Genomic DNA, 13,098 nt, shown 5'->3' with positions numbered 1-13,098 from the left:
ATGGCTTTTGGCTTTAGGCTTCCATTCTATGAAGAGCCACACTCACACAAAAAATCCTTTTCTGAATTAAAACATCAATTAGCATTGTTCCTCTGTCTGAGGACCCAAACTGTAGTTTTGCAAAAAAATGATCACACATGTCAAACACACTAGAAGACAATGGAAAAGACTCCCTGTCCATTTACTTTATTTTGAAAATAATTAAATGCATAGATGAGGAGTACAAAAGAATATAAAGGATATTTATGTGAGAACGATTAGTATTAATCTGGTAGAGCAGCAATATATTTCTAAAGAGAAAAACTCAAAAGTCTTTAAAATGTCTTATTAACTGAGAATCTTGTTAGTCAAGAATTTGAAGAGGACAGCTCGATTTGAAGACTGACGTTCCACATCCTGGGAGACAAAAACTTTGCATGACCCTATAATTACAATAGGATGAAAATAAGGCCTAATGAAATAACATGTGAATTCAGGTTGGACATGTTGTGGTGAACATTTGATGGACAGGAGTCAACAAAGGATAGTGAGAGAAATTGAAATGAAAATGGGAAAAAAGGATTATCTTTCTATTGTATATGTTAGCTTCAGCCCACAATGTCACTGAGTATTAACTAGGTTTTGATAAGGATGCTCATACAGGAAGTAGTAAGTTGTAGTTACAACTCAGGTGGATATATTCTATATAATTATATACATTGGAACCCATTCACCTTCCACAAGCAAGGTTAGTATTTTCATTTTGTCTTTCATGGTTTAGAAATAATTGCTTGTTTTCTAATCTCTAATATGGCTAAGGTTCAGTTTCCAGTGGCAAGGAAACTTGAATGGAAGTCCATCTATTTGGAGAAATGATCAAATGTTAAATAGAGAAATGACTACAAAATAATTTCATTTTGTTTAATTTGGTTGCAGTTATTTGGAGGGTTTACATACTATATAACACACCTTAATAGGTTAGTATTCAGAGGAAGGTCACAAGTAATAACATTGACTTACTGGAGTTTTTGGACATTAGCATCCTTACTACTAAGTGTTTGCAAAATAGGTTAATGATTAATAAGTTTTGCTAGTAGAGTAGTTTTAAAATTAGATAGAAAGTAGCATTCTCAACAAAGTTTTCTGACAGAAAACAATTAAAAAAATTTTTTTAAGTGTTTATTTATTTTAGAGAGAGACAGAGCACACAAGCAGGGGAGGAGCAGCGAGAGACAAGGAGACACAGAATCCAAAGTAGGCTCTAGGCTCTGAGCTGTCAGTACAAAGCCCGATGCAGGGCTTGAACCCACAAACCATGAGATCATGACCTGAGCCAAAGTCAGATGCCCAACCAACTGAGCCACCCAGGAGCCTCATCTGATGGAAAACAATTCTTAACAAAATTAATAATATACTTTCAAAACCAATGTTTTCTAAACGAAGATACACTGAAGGAAGTATAAAAGTTCACTTACTATTGATTTTTTCGATGCTTACTAATTAAAGTAGTGAGAAACTGAAGATGAACAAAGATACAATTCTAATTTTTTTTACATTTATTTTTTAGAGACAGAGAGGGACAGATCACAAGCGGGGGAGGGGCAGAGAGAGAAAGAAACACAGAATCCGAAGCAGGCTCCAGGTTCTGAGCTGTCAGCACAGACCCCATGTGGGGCTCGAACTCACAAACCGCGAGATCAGGACCTGAGCCGAAGACGGACACTAACCGACTGAGCCACCCAGGTGCTCCTAAAGATACAATTCTAAACCAATAAAATTATTATTCTGGTGTGTGTGTGGTTTTCTTTACCCAATTGAGAAACTAGCCACAATACAACGTATTACCAAATGTGAGCACAAGGACTAAAATGAATCATGTTCAAGTAAAAACAAGGAACTAAGACTTCAGACAAATGAATAAATGAGTAAAAGAGGCTTCATACAGACAACAGGCTTAGTAAACTAATATTTGAAACTAAGGATATATTAACCAAAAGAAGTGGTGAGCATTTATGGTGAACTCATAAAATGAACCAGTGACATTTGGACTAACATCTAGTAGGAATTCCAAAAAAAAAGTGGCAAAAGCTATTGAAGCATTGTGCAAGGATTAGTAAAACACAATTGGAGTCAAATATTCTAAACAATACAATTCACCCAAGAAAATATATTTGGTTTCTATCTTTAGCAATAAAATAATCCTACTACTGCACCTATCAACAACAACAACAACAACAACAACAACAACAACAACAACACTACAAGTTTGGCTCTCAGTACTTATTGCTAATTCAGTTCAAAACATTTGTCACAAGGAGTTCAAATATTTTAACCACAAAACCCTGGAAAACTCTAACACCAAAAACATAAGTTTCCAAAAGAACAGAAACATTGAAGAATAAAAAACGATTTTTGAAAGGATTTAAAAATCTGTACTCACTTTGGCAGAAAGATCAACATCCACATCCAGCTGTTCTTCTCTATTCCCGCCAATGGGACCGGGTGGAAGGCTGGGGCTGAAGGCCATGAGGTCGGTCTTGGGCGGACCCTCCCCAGAGCACACCCTCTGCCGCCTCTGCTGCGAGTACGACCAGCTCCCCACCGCGCTGGAACACACCAGCGTGGGCTTCCCCGGCCCGCACGCGCCCTCGCTGGGCGGCGCCGAGCACCGCAGCGCCACGTACAGCAGCAGCGTGAGCACCAGCAGGCTGGACACCGCGCAGATGGCGATGATCAGGTACACGTTGACATCCACCAGCGCCGTCTCCGCGCCAGCGGCGCCCGCCAACACCCGCGACGAGGCCTTGGGCGCCTGGCCGCTCTCCACCAGCGACAGCAGCACGGTGGCCGTGGCCGTCAGCGCCGGCTCGCCGTGGTCCCTCACCAGCACCAGCAGGCGCTGGCGCGGCGAGTCCGCCTCGTCCAGGCTGCGCGTCGTGCTGATCTCGCCCGTGTACAGCGCCACGCGGAACGGGCTGCGCGCGCCACCCGCCGCCGGCTGCAGCTCGTACGACAGCCACGCGTTGTAGCCCGAGTCCGCGTCCACCGCGCGCACCTTCGCCACCACGTGGCCCGCGCCCACCGACCGCCACACCAGCTCGCTCACGGCGCCGCCCGCGCCGCCCGCCCCAGGCAGCGGCAGCAGCGCGGGCGCGTTGTCGTTCTCGTCCAGCACGAACACCTGCAGCGTCACGTTGCTGCCCAGCGGGGGCACGCCCGCGTCGCGCGCGCTCACTTGGAACTGCAGCAGCTCCAGCTCCTCGTGGTCCAGCGGCTGCAGCGCGTACACCTTGCCGCTCTCCGCGTGCACCGACACGTAGCTCGACAGCGCACGCTCGCCCACCCGCCGCTCCACCAGCGAGTAGGACACCAGCGCGTTCTCCTGCGCGTCCGCGTCCCGCGCGGACACCGTGAAGATGTGGCAGCCGGGAGGGTTGTTCTCCTTCACGAACACCGTGTACTCGGCCTGCGCGAATGTCGGCGCGTTGTCGTTCACGTCGGCCACTTCCACGGACACGCTGGCCGTGGCCGACAGCGAAGGCGAGCCCCCGTCCCGTGCGGTCACCACTACAGCATAGTTCGCCACGCTCTCGCGGTCCAGGGCGCTGTCCAGCACCAGCGAATAGTAATTCTTGAAGGTGGACACCAGCTTGAAGGGGATGTGAGGCGTCAGAGAGCAGGTCACCTGCCCGTTGACTCCGGAGTCACGGTCGGACACGCTGATCAAGGCGATGACCGTGCCGAGGGGAGCGTCTTCTAATACAGGTAATGACAGTGATTTGATAACCAACTCAGGTACATTATCATTGGTGTCCAAAATTTCCACCAGAACCGTGCAGTGACCTGCCATTGGGGGATTTCCTTTATCTGTCGCTTCTACCTGGATTTCATATAACTTAGTTTCCTCGAAATCTATGTTACCCTTTACAGTGATGTATCCATTAACTGGGTCTAAGTGGAATTTCGACAAAGCATCTGATGACATGTCTGTATTGAAAGAATATACAATGTCCTTATTTACTCCTTCATCCAAATCAGAGGCGTTAACAGTCACTGCTAGGGTACCGTTTGGAGCATTTTCGAATAAACTCACTTTGTAGACAGTTCTCTCAAACTCTGGGGCGTTGTCGTTTACATCTAGAATGGTGATCTTCAGTTGAGTAGTGCCAGTGAGCTCTGGTTTCCCACCATCAACTGCCGTTATTACTAGGTGATGTTCAGGAATGTCCTCTCGATTTAAAAGTTTTTTCAACACGAGTCCAAGAGTTTTAATATCCTCATCATTTCTTTTAATATCCAAGGTAAAATAATCATTAGAGTTAAGACTGTAGGTCAACAAAGAATTCGCTCCAATATCTGCATCTGATGCTCCCTCTAGCGGAATCCGAGAACCAGGCGGCCGGGATTCAGAAATAAACAATTTTTTTACTGCCATTGGAAAAACCGGCTGGTTGTCGTTAATGTCCTTCACCTCCACCTCCACATGGAAAACCTGCAGCGGCCTGTCCACGATCACCTCCAGATGGATGCTGCACTCCAGGTTCCGCCCGCAAAGCTCCTCGCGGTCGATGCGAGAATTCACAAACAAAATGCCATTCTGCAGATTTACCTCCAGAAGGTCCCCATGGCTTTTGGACGCCACGCGGAACAGGCGTGGCACCAGCTCCACCAGCTCCAGCCCCAAGTCCTGGGCGATCCGCCCCACGAAGGTGCCGTGTTTGGCCTCCTCCAGGACTGAGTAGTGAACCTGGCCGCTCCCAGCCTCCCAGACTGTGAGGAGCAGAAGCGAAAACAGTAGTTGCCGGGCTCCTCCTGAACCTTCTTCTCTCCAAGAAAACATCACTGCAAGTCTTTTCCAAATATTGGGTCACTCTTGCATCGATCCAAACTTTAAAAAATAATTTGGGTTCCTCGGTTTTTCTTAAATAATCTTACCATGCCCGTATTTCACAGAGGATGGGGAAAAGCAGCAACTGAGTATGTAATGCATGATGTATTTCTTTTGTGGTGAAACACCTTGTGGTGGACAGCGACATCATGTGGCTAAACGTGTAAGTATTAAATAAATTTACTACTTGGGTCTGAACTTTCCCCAAATTTCTATTTTCGTTGTAATATCCTCCGAGCACTTTTCAAATTCTTTATATTAAAAAAAATATATCCTTATAGCTTTTATACTAATTCATCACTTCCAAATATTCCAATCCATGACATAAAGTTAAAAAGAATAGAAGAGTGATTAATGCTATAACAGTAGTGGACATCTATTGGAAATATTCCCCATGTGACAAGCATGGGGTTATAATAGGGTTATCCCATTATATTCTCACAACAACCTTCCAAGCTAGGTATCAATACAATTCACTTTTTACCAACAAGGAAGTGAAAACAGATATCAGTTAAGTAACTTAAAAGTGATATTAATTGTTGATGTTTGGGTGGGATCTCAATGTGAGTCTAAACTCGTAACTTTTATCACTTGGCCTTGAAGTCTACATTTTATAGCAAAACCAGGCCTTTGATATTCATGACCACCAAAACATCGAGGCATTGAAAGTATGTGTATATACATATCCATCTATCCATACATATTTACTTCTATATTATGATGGCAATTGTTAATTTACATTATTTATTTATTTATTTATTTATTTATTTATTTATTTATGGAATGTTTATAACACACTCTTGTGTGCTTTATCCAATAATTATACCCTTGTTGTCTGTCTTAACTGTTATTTATAAAAGATGCCAGAAGTCAGTTTTTTACAGTGCAGTTCTTTTGTAAATTTGTTTTTTACAAGTGAAAATACTGTGTGATTTAGATATTTGCTACATTCATGTCATACCAAGTAAGAGTATATGTGTTTTTTAAATTTCCACACCACTTATACATTTCAATTTACCTGTATATCCGAAAATGATTGCAATATGAGATCATTGTGTTTTTAATGATCTCTGCTCTAGATGAATTTCTGGATTCCAGTTTTTTAAAAAGTTGTGACTTGAAAGTTTTGGTGACTTAACTAATAAATAGAGAGAGAAAAGTAACTTTGGAACATAATTCACCATTCAACGTATGTAAGATGAGACAATAATATTCTAAAAGTTTCTGAGAATTCAGCAAGAGGCATGAGTTCTTTGGGTACTTGCAAGTTGAGCAGAGAAAATTCATGGGCAGAGGTGACTTTACAGAGGTAAAAGCATGTCAAAAGCTTTGCTTATAGTCAGAGCCTCTTGAAATAAAATCACACACATGATTTAAGTATTAGGGGAAAAGTTTTCATACCAGCTTTTTTTTCCCATGTACTCACTGAACGCAAGCCAGGATTGCAACTTAACTCGTATTTTATCATTCACATTCAGAATAGAATAAATTATCAATTAATGTTTGGTTTTTTTCCAATATATGAAGTTTATTGTCAAATTGGTTTCCATACAACACCCAGTGCTCATCCCAAAAGGTGCCCTCCTCAATACCCATCACCCACCCTCTCCTCCCTCCCTCCCCCCATCAACCCTCAGTTTGTTCTCAGTTTTTAAGAGTCTCTTATGCTTTGGCTCTCTTCCACTCTAACCTCTTTTTTTTTTTTCCCTTCCCCTCCCCCATGGGTTTCTGTTAAGTTTCTCAGGATCCACATAAGAGTGAAACCATATGGTATCTGTCTTTCTCTGTATGGCTTATTTCACTTAGCATAACACTCTCCAGTTCCATCCACATTGCTACAAAGGGCCATATTTCATTCTTTCTCATTGCCACGTAGTATTCCATTGTGTATATAAACCACAATTTCTTTATCCATTCATCAGTTGATGGACATTTAGGCTCTTTCCATAATTTGGCTATTGTTGAGAGTGCTGCTATAAACATTGGCGTACAAGTGCCCCTATGCATCAGTACTCCTCTATCCCTTGGGTAAATTCCTAGCAGTGCTATTGCTGGGTCATAGGGTAGGTTCAATTAATGTTTTAATGGATAAAAGATTATTTTAAACTATCTCAAGTAACTAAACAAGTAAGTTACATTAATGATATGTGTTAATATCAAACTTACATAATTTCTAATTGATTCTACTGTACTAGTTCACAAAGAACATTTCATGTGTTCAAGAACTAGTTCACGAAACATTTAAGAATTATTTTGGAAAAGCATGGATCTAGGAAATAATTATAGGCATCTATATGTCAAGTGTTTTGAAGAATCTTGAAAGGCAGTAGTTTTAAAAAGATACAGAATTAAAATTTTAAAACATATTAATGGAATACCTCTGACAACTTATAATACTATATATTTCATGACATTTAAGAGTATACTAATTGCAAAGTAGAATGCCACAGGGAATTAATGACAGAGTATAATGATTATAGGCAATGAAGGTAATACTAAAGGAACTATGAGTCTAGAAGATTGAGCTGATGTGTGGATAAAGTATCAGTGAATAATATCTACTCTCACTTAGACATCTCCTTAGGTAATTTAATTTAAAAATGTAAATAAGGAATAAAAAATCAGTAAGAAAAAAATTAAAATTAAAAAATAACCAATAACAATTTGTACAGTGATAGACTGTGATTCCCTCTTAGTGATAAACTGAGTTCTGGGTATACCTGGATATAGTTTTCAAAGCTTACCATTTGTCTGTAGTACAAAGGTAGGGGCCTGACTTCTAGTAGGACAGATTCCACCTGACCAGTCATACTCTGCACACAAGTCCCAAGAAAGTAGTAAGTAGATATGAGACTCTATGTAGGATGACTCCTCCCAAAAAAGGAGTTCCTCCTTATTTGCTCAAACCATTTCTTTTTCTCCGTAAAGCCTCAGATAAACATTTCTGATTCTCAGGAAATATACACTCCCTAAATTTTGAGGCGTATCAACTCTTAGCAGCTAAGAAGTTTACTGTAGAAACAGACTATCCTTAAAAGATATCCCCACCTAACTTTTCAATTCCTTTAAAAGCAGATCTCAGATGAAAATAAATATCTGGCCTGTTAAATGGATAAGACCCAGATCACTTAGTGGAAGTTATTTCTACAATTCACCAATATCCACGTACATATGGGGGAAAAAACAGCATATAGCCAGAAAACAAATAGAAGACAGTTTTAGACAGTTATTTCACCCCAACACATCTTCTTTTGAAGTGTTTAAATTCTTTTCCAAGTGTAACATTTACTTTTCAAGTTTATGTTTTAACTACCCAACACAGGAATTTCCAATTAAAATGTAGTCATTCAATATCAGTCTTTACTTTTTGGGAAAACTCCAACTTCATTAGTTATAGGGATGCTGCCAGGAGAAAGTGAGTGAGCTCACAGTTGTGGAAAATGTTATCATGGGCACAGTTTGGTGCCAGAGGCAGGTGGTCAGTCTCTGCACAGTGGGAGGCCTGTACACATTAGCCTGGTGATAGTGATACTGGGAAGGATGACTGAGGAACCCAGTAACATAACACCTGAGTTAGGGTACTCTCCACTTTTATGTAAAAAAAACTCCCACTACCTGGCCACCCACAATGTGATTTCGTAAATGTTAAGATATTTCTATAGTGTTAAGATATTTTAACAAAATTGAAAGGGGGGGGTCTTTCCTCAGGGAACTTTCTATTGTACCTTAAAACTCTAAAGATTTTGCAAGTGTGAAATCTTTATTCCAAATCACAAGCTATGTGACCCCTGAAAGAAATATGTATCATGAGCAATTATTCCCAAGTGATGTCATGTGTTGTAATGATCTATGATAGGTATTTTTGAAAACTTTTTTTAATGTTTATTTATTTCTGAGAGAGACAGAGAGATCATGAGCAGGGGAAGGGCTGAGAGAGAGGGAGGCAGGTTCCAGGCTCCATTAGCATAGAGCCCAACGTGGGGCTCAAACCCACCAACCACAAGATCATGATCTGAGCCGAAGTCAGACCTTAACTGACAGAGCCACCCAGGCACCCCTGATAGGTATTTTTGCAGGTCCTGGCAATAAAAGATCCATTCAGGCTACTTTCAAGTACAAGGAAATGAAAACCTTATTTATTACCTGTTGCATAAACAGATAAAGACAAATGAATTCTTGATTGAAAGAATAATTTAGAAAACATCCAGATATACATATAGTCCTATTCCAATATATTCTGACAGAATGGATAGATGATGTAAATAGGAAATATGCATTATATACTCATACTCTTTAAATTTTTTCCAGTTATGAACTTTTTTAATTTTGAAAAAAAAATTACTTACAGGTAATAAGTTTTCAAATTTAGCTTAAGTGTTTTTCAATCCTTCAAGGTCCTATTATTCATGAACAGATTTAATTATGAAAAAAACAAAATGTGAAAATAAGGAAATCATTTAAATTAAATTGTTCTCAGTGCAAGATGCATCTCTATTTCATACCATATAATGCACAATCGGATAGTGATTAAAAATAAGCAAATATGAATCAAAATAGAATCATTAACAAAGGAAATAGAACAATTCTAGAATCGATGGAAAAGACTCACCTTTCCTAAGTGTTCTGACTCTGAGGGTTGTTGTCTTTCATCTGCGGAGCCTGGAACTTGAGGTAGGCTGGGGCTGAAAGCCATGAGGTCGGTCTTGGGCGGACCCTCCCCAGAGCACACCCTCTGCCGCCTCTGCTGCGAGTACGACCAGCTCCCCACCGCGCTGGAACACACCAGCGTGGGCTTCCCCGGCCCGCACGCGCCCTCGCTGGGCGGCGCCGAGCACCGCAGCGCCACGTACAGCAGCAGCGTGAGCACCAGCAGGCTGGACACCGCGCAGATGGCGATGATCAGGTACACGTTGACATCCACCAGCGCCGTCTCCGCGCCAGCGGCGCCCGCCAACACCCGCGACGAGGCCTTGGGCGCCTGGCCGCTCTCCACCAGCGACAGCAGCACGGTGGCCGTGGCCGTCAGCGCCGGCTCGCCGTGGTCCCTCACCAGCACCAGCAGGCGCTGGCGCGGCGAGTCCGCCTCGTCCAGGCTGCGCGTCGTGCTGATCTCGCCCGTGTACAGCGCCACGCGGAACGGGCTGCGCGCGCCACCCGCCGCCGGCTGCAGCTCGTACGACAGCCACGCGTTGTAGCCCGAGTCCGCGTCCACCGCGCGCACCTTCGCCACCACGTGGCCCGCGCCCACCGACCGCCACACCAGCTCGCTCACGGCGCCGCCCGCGCCGCCCGCCCCAGGCAGCGGCAGCAGCGCGGGCGCGTTGTCGTTCTCGTCCAGCACGAACACCTGCAGCGTCACGTTGCTGCCCAGCGGGGGCACGCCCGCGTCGCGCGCGCTCACTTGGAACTGCAGCAGCTCCAGCTCCTCGTGGTCCAGCGGCTGCAGCGCGTACACCTTGCCGCTCTCCGCGTGCACCGACACGTAGCTCGACAGCGCACGCTCGCCCACCCGCCGCTCCACCAGCGAGTAGGACACCAGCGCGTTCTCCTGCGCGTCCGCGTCCCGCGCGGACACCGTGAAGATGTGGCAGCCGGGAGGGTTGTTCTCCTTCACGAACACCGTGTACTCGGCCTGCGCGAATGCCGGCGCGTTGTCGTTCACGTCGGCCACTTCCACGGACACGCTGGCCGTGGCCGACAGCGAAGGCGAGCCCCCGTCCCGTGCGGTCACCACTACAGCATAGTCTGCCACGCTCTCGCGGTCCAGGGCGCTGTCCAGCACCAGCGAATAGTAATTCTTGAAGGTGGACACCAGCTTGAAGGGGATGTGAGGCGTCAGAGAGCAGGTCACCTGCCCGTTGACTCCGGAGTCGCGGTCGGACACGGAAACAAAAGCAATGACGGTGCTGAGTGGAGTGTCCTCTCTGACCGGCAAAGACAGAGATGTGACTGCCAGTTGTGGAGCATTATCATTTACATCTAGCACTTTCACTAAAACCTTGCAGTGATTTGACATTGGAGGACTTCCTTTATCAACTGCTTTTACATGAATTTCATAAGATTTTGTTTCTTCATAATCCAGTCTACCAATTAGCCTAATTTCTCCTGAGCTGGAATCAATTTTGAAGTTTTTTTGAATGTTTAGGGGAACATCACTGACGAAGGAAAAGACAATTTCGCCATTTACACCTTCATCGGCATCAGAGGCGTTTAATGTAGTCACTAATGTTCCATTTGCTGTAGTCTCTAATAAATGGATTCTATACACAGCCTGGGCAAACAATGGGGCATTATCATTAACGTCCAGCACTGTGATCAGCAGCTGAACTGTACCTTCCAGCTCTGGTTTGCCCCCATCAGTGGCCGTCAATAATAAACGAAGTTCTGGTGTTTCTTCTCTATCCAAAGATTTCCTCAATTCAAGTGAAAGTGACTTACTCAGTTCATCACTTGCCTGTACATCCAAAGAGAAATAATCACTGGGGCTGAGGGTGTAAGTTATCAGAGCATTGGTCCCAATGTCCGCATCAGCAGCACCCTCTATCGGGAAATGTGAATCCACCAGTCTAGACTCAGGAATAAATAACCTTTGTTCTCTCCCTCTGAAAACCGGTGGGTTATCGTTAATGTCCTTCACCTCCACCTCCACATGGAAAACCTGCAGCGGCCTGTCCACAATTACCTCCAGGTGGATGCTGCACTCCAGATTCAGCCCGCAAAGCTCCTCGCGGTCGATGCGAGAATTCACAAACAAAATGCCATTCTGCAGATTTACTTCCAGAAGGTCCCCACGGCCTTTGGACACCACCCGGAACAGGCGTGGCACCAGCTCTGCCAGCTCCAGCCCCAGGTCTTGCGCGATGCGTCCTACGAAGGTGCCGTGTTTGGCCTCCTCCGGGACCGAGTAGTGGACCTGACCACTCCCAGTCTTCCAGGCTGCGAGGAGCAAAACGAAGAGCAGCAGGCGCTGGGCTCCCTTGCCTCCTTGCCTAGGAAACGGCATCGCAAAACCACTACACCTTTGGTACCGCTCTCACTTCAAAATCATGCTTTCTTTACTTTATATCTTGAATAATATGTCTCCTGTTTTTGTCTTCTCTCAGGCTGTAACAAAATGGAGCTTCCTCCCTTAGTTTTTGGTGATCTATACATTAACATTGACAAGACTTTGTGGTATACAGCGACATCATGTGGCTAATGCTGTAGACTGTAGATTCTTCATTGATTTCCAAAATAGGCTATATATTCATTTGCAATTTATTCAACGCAATCACTTTCAATTATGTCTTTTAAAGACTGTACACTCTCACTTAAGAGTATGTAATTCAATACTGTCCTTTAGCAGTGGTCACAAATATATTACAATTAGATTTTGGGAAAATCGAAATATGCACCAGTAACCTTACATCTTTTCATTTAAAACAATTTATCAGCTCATGTTTTTATTATTAAATATTTGTAACTGAATACTGGAGCTTTAAAATAAAACACTTAGGCCACTAAAGTTCACCTTATTCTAGGATATTGTGCGTGTTAATTTTAAAAATAATATTACCAGGAACTTACTTATGATATTTTTAGAAATTTTTCTGAAATACATTTAAAATTCTTTCAGTGTTTATGAACAGCGACATCACTTTTTGATACTTGAAATCTTAGAATATTGAAATTTGGGACATTTTCCTTTGTTCTTGTTATATAACATCTAAGTGCTGAACTAATAACTTCGCCTCTAAAAGTCATTATTCCAAATTAAGTTAGTGTCCCTTGGATCTTTATTCTTATGTCAAATTTTCAGCTGCACCTTTTTTTCTTATTAAGTCATTGTCATATGTCAATAAGAATAAAATTAACATTGAATCAATATCAAGTACACATATCTGAGAATATTATAATAATCTATAGTCAAATTTTTAAATGTAAATCTAAAGTGAAGATTAGGTTTTCAGAAAAAAACTATTTGAGAAAAACCTATTAAACTTCTCTTTCAACTTTAGTGCAATTTATAATCAGAACCCCATAATTACATCAAAATTTGACTAATAAATGTGGTCTGAATAAACTATCACAAGTTACTTTAAAAAGGATGGCCTTAACATTTTTACTTCAAGTACCATGGATATTTAAGGATATTAATATAAATAAGGATTCATATAAGTTCCTAATCAGAAAGCCTAAGTCACTGTTTACTTGATAATTAAAATGTAGATGAAACATGATGTTATTTAAAA

At 42.9% G+C, this 13,098-nt stretch overlaps 2 protein-coding genes across 2 annotated transcripts; both read right to left on the bottom strand.

The window, feature by feature from the left end:
• Positions 1-2,401: 2,401 nt before the first annotated feature.
• On the bottom strand, positions 2,402-4,822 carry LOC124526203 (protocadherin alpha-3). The gene has a single exon (XM_047099059.1). It carries the CDS (start codon positions 4,817-4,819, stop codon positions 2,402-2,404), a length of 2,418 nt encoding a protein of 805 aa, XP_046955015.1. The 5' UTR covers positions 4,820-4,822.
• Positions 4,823-9,452: 4,630 nt separating this feature from the next.
• On the bottom strand, positions 9,453-11,870 carry LOC124526137 (protocadherin alpha-1-like). The gene has a single exon (XM_047098937.1). The coding sequence runs from the start codon at positions 11,868-11,870 to the stop codon at positions 9,453-9,455; it is 2,418 nt and encodes an 805-aa protein (XP_046954893.1).
• Between the last annotated feature and the right edge of the window lie 1,228 nt (positions 11,871-13,098).

This window comes from Lynx rufus, unplaced genomic scaffold (assembly GCF_022079265.1).
Source record: "Lynx rufus isolate CCGP_SWC_20201006 ecotype Redwood Valley unplaced genomic scaffold, mLynRuf1.p SCAF_1, whole genome shotgun sequence".
Classification (NCBI taxonomy): Eukaryota; Metazoa; Chordata; class Mammalia; order Carnivora; family Felidae; genus Lynx; species Lynx rufus.
This window is presented reverse-complemented; position numbering and strand designations above follow the sequence as displayed.